This window comes from Pseudophryne corroboree, chromosome 3 (assembly GCF_028390025.1).
Source record: "Pseudophryne corroboree isolate aPseCor3 chromosome 3, aPseCor3.hap2, whole genome shotgun sequence".
NCBI lineage: Eukaryota > Metazoa > Chordata > Amphibia > Anura > Myobatrachidae > Pseudophryne > Pseudophryne corroboree.
The window spans coordinates 799,829,080-799,835,968 of record NC_086446.1 but is presented as its reverse complement, the minus strand read 5'-3'; the positions used below and the strand labels follow the sequence as shown (position 1 = coordinate 799,835,968).

At 50.8% G+C, this 6,889-nt stretch overlaps 1 protein-coding gene across 1 annotated transcript; it reads right to left on the bottom strand.

Moving 5' to 3' along the window:
- Positions 1 to 523: 523 nt before the first annotated feature.
- Positions 524 to 5,958, bottom strand: LOC135058292 (trypsin-like). Its single transcript, XM_063963817.1, has 4 exons — positions 5,876 to 5,958; positions 5,110 to 5,363; positions 4,885 to 5,021; positions 524 to 750 (listed from the first exon to the last, which is right to left on the bottom strand). Exons 2-4 carry the CDS (start codon positions 5,297 to 5,299, stop codon positions 601 to 603), a joined length of 477 nt encoding a protein of 158 aa, XP_063819887.1. The 5' UTR covers positions 5,300 to 5,363; positions 5,876 to 5,958; the 3' UTR covers positions 524 to 600.
- Positions 5,959 to 6,889: the final 931 nt, after the last annotated feature.

Sequence of the window (6,889 nt, the reverse complement as noted above, 5' to 3'; positions counted from 1 at the left end):
CAGTGTCTCTCCAGCACTCAGTGTCTCTCTGGATCCAGACCCTATCTGTGTCTCCAGTCCCTCAGTGTATCTACAGCCCCCCAGTGTATCTCTAGCTCCAGACTCCTTATGTCTCTCCAGCCCCTAGTGCCTCTCCAGCCCTTGTCTGTCTCTTAAGCCCCCATCTCTTCTGCCACTTATCGGTGTGGCCTGGAGTGACATTGTGATATCATGTGCACTTCATCCATTAAACAAGATAAACATTATTGCACCCGTCAGAAGATATCTGATATGGCTCATTGAGTTCTGACTTAATTCCTACATCTCTGACATGCGTCTTATCACTACCTGCTTTCACTAGCCATAGTAAGTCCCTCTACCCTACGTTTCACTATCTCCAGACTTCCTATGCTACAGTATACCATAATCTGTTCTCGCATTTTCCTGGTGACAATTTCCACCACCAATGAGTAATGCTTTGTGATAAATTATAGTTGTACTTTGGCCACAGAACCGATCACAGAAGAAAAGAAGAAAAGTCAACCCAGTTGCCAAATGTGTCTTTATTGCATTTTCCCCTGAATGCCTTCGGTACCTCTTCTTTCCATCTGCGCAAAGCATCTAATAGCTGTTGACTGTGTTCTCGATCCAGGACACATAGTTACACACCTTAGTGTATACACCTGGGTATCCTGGCAAAGCGCAGCCATAACCCCAGGACACAACACCCTGCAGCCTCCCATTACAGACCACAGGACCTCCAGAGTCACCCTGCAGAAATAAACAGCACAATTCAAATGCATTATCCATCCCTTGGCCGAGGGTCTTGTCCTTTAGGCAGAGAGCAGTGTACAGTATTACAGATGTGTAGAATCCACCCAAGGTATAAAACACTGATTTGTAGGTGAAAAGATGATGTAACCTCAAGAACATTGCACTGACTGCAGTACCACTTCCCACCAGCAGATTTCCCATTCCTCTGTTGCAGTGGTTCTCAAACTCGGTCCTCAGGACCCCACACATAGTCCACGTTTTCTAGGTTACCTTGCAGGTGCACACAGGTGTACTCATTACTTACTGACAGGTGTAGCTAATTATTTCACTTGTGATTCTGTGAGGAAACCTGGAAAACATGCACTGTGTGGGGTTCTAAGGACAGAGTTTGAGAACCTATGCGTTATTGTCTATATATTGGATGCTCGGGCTTGTAGGGTATTCTGTGGCAGGACTAAAGTACAATGGAAAATTGTTCTGTGTGTTTTACATTCATATTTGTATTTATTAGAGTGACGGATGGAAGGAGAGACAGAGAGGAGAGAGAAAGGAGAGGGAGAGATAGATGGGAGAGAGAGATGGGGGGGTGAGAGAATGGGAGGAAGAGAGAGATCATGGAAGGAACAACGAGAGAGACGGGAGAGAGATGGGAAGGATAGAGGCAAGAGGGAGAGAGAGAGAGGAGGGACAGAGAGGGAGGGGAGAGAGGGGAGAGAGAGAGAGAGGGGAAAGAGATGGAGGGAGAGGAGAGTGAGAGAGAGAGGAGGGACAGAGAGAATGTGGAGAGAGTGTTAGGAGAGGGATGGGTGGGAGAGAGAGAGAGAGAGAGAGATGGGAGAGAGATGGGAAGGATAGAGGCAGGAGGGAGAGAGAGAGGAGGGACAGAGAGGGAGAGGAGAGAGGGGAGAGAGAGAGAGGGGAAAGAGACGGAGGGAGAGGAGAGTGAGAGAGAGAGGAGGGACAGAGAGAATGTGGAGAGAGTGATAGGAGAGGGATGGGTGGGAGAGAGAGAGAGAGATGGGAGAGAGATGGGAAGGATAGAGGCAGGAGGGAGAGAGAGAGGAGGGATAGAGAGGGAGGGGAGAGAGGGGAGAGAGAGAGGGGGGAAAGAGACGGAGGGAGAGGAGAGTGAGAGAGAGAGGAGGGACAGAGAGAATGTGGAGAGAGTGATAGGAGAGGGATGGGTGGGAGAGAGAGAGAGAGATGGGAAGGATAGAGGCAGGATGGAGAGAGAGAGGAGGGGAGAGAGGGGAGAGAGAGAGAGAGAGAGAGAGAGAGGCGGGAAAGAGACGGAGGGAGAGGAGAGTGAGAGAGAGAGGAGGGACAGAGAGAATGTGGAGAGAGTGATAGGAGAGGGATGGGTGGGAGAGAGAGAGAGAGATGGGAAAGAGATGGGAAGGATAGAGGCAGGATGGAGAGAGAGAGGAGGGAGAGAGATGGAGGGGAGAGAGAGAGAGAGAGAGAGAGAGGGGAAAGAGACGGAGGGAGAGGAGAGAGTGAGAGAGAGGAGGGACAGAGAGAATGTGGAGAGAGTAATAGGAGAGGGATGGGTGGGAGAGAGAGAGAGACAGAGAGAGAGTGATGGGAGAGAGATGGGAAGGATAGAGGCAGGATGGAGAGAGAGAGGATGGAGGGGAGAGAGGGGAGAGAGAGAGAGAGAGAGGGGAAAGAGACGGAGGGAGAGGAGAGTGAGAGAGAGAGGAGGGACAGAGAGAATGTGGAGAGAGTGATAGGAGAGGGATGGGTGGGAGAGAGAGAGAGAGATGGGAGAGAGATGGGAAGGATAGAGGCAGGATGGAGGGACAGAGAGGGAGAGGAGAGAGGGGAGAGAGAGAGAGGGGAAAGAGACGGAGGGAGAGGAGAGTGAGAGAGAGAGGAGGGACAGAGAGAATGTGGAGAGAGTGATAGGAGAGGGATGGGTGGGAGAGAGAGAGAGAGAGAAGGGACGGTATGAGAGATGGGAAGGAGAGGCAGGAGAGAGAGAGGGAGAGAAAGAGATGGGAGCCAGAGAGAGGAGAGAGCAGCGCTGCAAGTGTGGCGGTACGGGGCGGTATGGTGTACCGGTGAAAAATTCCCAGCCGGTACGCTGTACCGCCGGGCCGCCACCTTGCAGATACCGGGTGTTGGAGAGAGGAGAGTGCTTCTCTTCTGCACGGTGCACCTCTCCTGCCTGCTCGAGTCCAGAGTCCGCTGGCGGCTGCGTCCACTAAAACGCCGGTTCGTTAGTCAATCAGAGCTCGCTGACCGGCAGCCAATCAGGAGCCACCGCTGTCGGACCACGAGCCTTGATTGGCTCGTGGATGGATGCCAGTTCTAATATACAGGATGATGCTGCTGCAGGAGGACGCGGAAACCGGACTGAGGGCAGGAGGAGCGCGTGCTGAGCTCTCCTCTCCCCAGCAACAGAAGACCGTGACAGCCCCAGGCAGCAGCTACAATGGTGAGTTGCACTGCTGGGGCATATCTGGCACTCTGGGGCAATGTGTATCTGACACGTTGGGGCAATGTGTATCTGGCACTGTGAGCATATATGGCACTACTGGGGGCATTTGTGCATCTGGCATTGTAGGATCATATCTGGCATGGTGGGAGCGTATCTGGCACTGTGGGGGCATGTGTATCTGGCACTATTGGGGTCATATGTGTATCTGGCCTCCCCATATGTGTATCACGCGCCCATTTTCATTGGCCACGCCCCATGTGGCATTTGGTCACACCCATTTTTTGGGCGTGTGCGCACACAGTACCTATAAGACATTTTTTCTACTTGCACCACTGGGGAAGAGAGAGAGAGAGAGAGAGGGGTGAGGGACAGAGAGGGGAAAGAGAGAGGGAGGGAGGGAGAGGAGAGGGAGAGAAAGATAGGAGGGACAGAGAGAATGTGGAGAGAGTGATGGGAGAGAGATGGGAGAGGGAGAGAGAGAGAGATGGGACGGTGTGAGAGAGATGGGAAGGATAGAGAGGCGGGAGGGAGAGAGAGAAAGATGGGAGAGGGGGAGGGACAGAGAGAGGGGGGGAGAGAGAGAGAGAGGTGAGGAACAGAGAGGGGAAGAGAGAGGGAGGGAAAGGAGAGGGAGAGAGAGTTGGGAAGGTCAGAGAGAATGTGGAGAGAGTGATAGGATAGAGGAGAGAGAGAGAAATGGGAGGGTGAGAGAGAGATGGGTAGGAGGGAGCCCACTGGAGTATCTATAATGTGTCAGAGTGTGCAGAGCACATGGGTCCTTGGGTCAATAGGGGCCCACACCTCACACTAGGGTGGCCAGTCCCAGGAATTGTCCAGGATTGAATCCTGGTTTTGGAGCCGATGCTTTTTTTTAATGCCGGGCAGCGTCTGAGTCGGTTCAGCATACGGCTCAGACGCTGCCCGGCTCCTCCTGCTCCCGGCTGTACGCACTGCACAACGTGACAATGCTAGAGGTCTTGCTGCGCAGTACAGCGCTAGCTGGTGCATCCGCCGGAATGCCCACACCCGCTGACTGCCACCAGGACCCACCGACAGCACCGCTACCTACCGACAGCCGGATCTGAGGTGAGTATTTCTATTTTTTCCCTAGCCAATCCCGCCTCCCTACCACACACCCATATTTACTTACTTACCTACCTATCTGGAGTGCAGTGCCAGTGCTGCAGCAGCAACAATCGGTATGCGGTTAACATACCGCCCATCATGATCCCAGCTATCTCAATACCGACACCGGGATCCTGAAGGCGGTACTATACCTAGGTGATTCCCCCTCTAAGGGTGTCCACGACACCCATAGAGGGAGAATAGAACCTGTGGCCAGCGAAGCAAACCAAACGGGATGTCGATGTTGGTATCCTGACATTCGGCATCCTGTGCGCCGGTATTACATACCGATTCCCAGCAATCACCCGGCAGGGTGGCCATTTTTCTGGTGGTATTTGCACACACAGTAGAGATTAGTCACCAGGGACATGGCGGGCACCATGTTTGCAGAGACCTCTGCATTCGTAGTAGATTCTGGCACAATGCCAGAGTCTACTGCCCCACCAAGAGAAATGGGCCTGCATGGGGTCTGCACATGGGCCCCCTCCTCTCTTAAACCACCCCTGCATTAGACCCGTGATGTCCAACCATCCAATCTTATTCTGAATCACAGGAGTTTGTACCTGGCAGGAGTCCTTTCCACCTTCCAGGTAACCCAAGCAGACCATGTTCTCCGTGACTTGTCCTGGATAGGCATCATGGCACACCTGATGCCCCAAAATGGGTGCCATGAGGCACTGCAGAAGATCAGGGTAATTGTCTAGGACGGACACAGAACAGTATGTAATACATTTCCAGCATCAGCAACACTTGGTCATTTCTCATTCTTCTGAAATTTGGTTTCTCACCTGCATTGCTCAGAGTGTTCCCCCATCCTGAGATGAGACAGCGGGTACCTGGTACCTCGCAGTGTGTGGGCAGACTGACTGCTTGGACCCGAGTGTTCAGCCTGGCGGGTTTGCTGAGCCGGACCAACATGATGTCGTTATCAAGGACGTAAGGGTCGTACTGCGGGTGGGGAATTACTGTAGATGACATAATGAATTGTTCTGGTCCCTCTAAAACTCCAATATCGTGTTCTCCAAGCCGGACCTGGATGCGCCTGGATAAAAGACAGAAATGACACATAAAATGTATACATTTCAAGAAGAACCTCATCCAGGGCTCACAGTGAGTTTGGGTGGAGATTGAATAAGGGACCCTGGCGACTCAGAGAAAGACGCAGCCAATGGTGAGCAAGCTTTATTTTACCTAATTTATCTCCACCCAAATCTAGATGTTTAGTTCTCAGTGCAGTTACAAATGTGTCCTCCTGTCTCCTATCCTTCATGTGCCATATAATGCAAGACGGGACTTAGACGCTCCACCACAGCTAGCGATTCCCGCACTTTAGTACTTTTTTCCAGAATTTTGTATTTTACATAACCTGCCTGTAAGGTTTTGGGAGGAAACCAGAACTCCTGGATGAGACTTTGGAGAACATACAAACTCTACACAGATAGCTCACTTGTCAGATTGTCCTTGGAAAGGCGATGCAGTAACTCTAACCATAAATACATCAGATTTACACTGTGCCTTATTACTTAATATGACATAGCCTTCTTTATTACTTACGGTTGGTAGCAGTGAGCAGCAGAGACCACCCACACAGGGTTAATCAGGGACCCGCCACAGAAATGGTAACCTGCATTCAGGGACACCTGATAAGGGGCGGCATTCTCTGGGCAGGTGTACCCTCCGACTATCTTATCATCATCGATGGGCACTGCAGCTGCAGGGAGACGATCAATATTACAAATTATGTCATGCCATGCAAAGTGAATGAACAGAAGATATATCTAAAATCAATATTTGGTGTGACCGCCCTTTACCTTTAAAACAGCATCAATTCTTCTAGGTACACTTGCACACAGTTTTTGAAGGGACTTGGCAGGGAGGTTGTTCCAAACATCTTGGAGAAGTGGTCCAATTACAGGGATCTGTACTTGGACCAGTGCTTTTTAATATCTTTATTGGTGACATTGCAAATGGCATTAAAAGGAAAGTATTTCTTTTTGCAGATGACACAAAGGTATGCAACAGGGTAGACACACCAGGTGGGGTAAAACAAATGATTGAGGATCTAGGTAGACTAGAGGAATAGTCAAGAGTGTGGCAATTACAGTTTAATGCCAAAAAATGCAAATTCATGCACTTGGGTCTAGAGATGAGCGGGTTCGGTTTCTCTGAAACCGAACCCGCACGAACTTCATGTTTTTTTCACGGGTCCGAGCAGACTCGGATCCTCCCGCCTTGCTCGGTTAACCCGAGCGCGCCCGAACGTCATCATGACGCTGTCGGATTCTCGCGAGACTCGGATTCTATATAAGGAGCCGCGCGTCGCCGCCATTTTCACACGTGCATTGAGATTGATAGGGAGAGGACGTGGCTGGCGTCCTCTCCATTAGAAATTAGATTAGAAGAGAGAGGGAGATTGTGCAGAGTCAGACAGAGTTTACCACAGTGACCAGTGCAGTTGTTGTTAGTTAACTTTTATTTATTTTAATATAATATATCCGTTCTCTGCTATATCCGTTCTCTGCCTGAAAAAAAACGATACACAGCAGCAGCCAGTCACACAGTGTGACT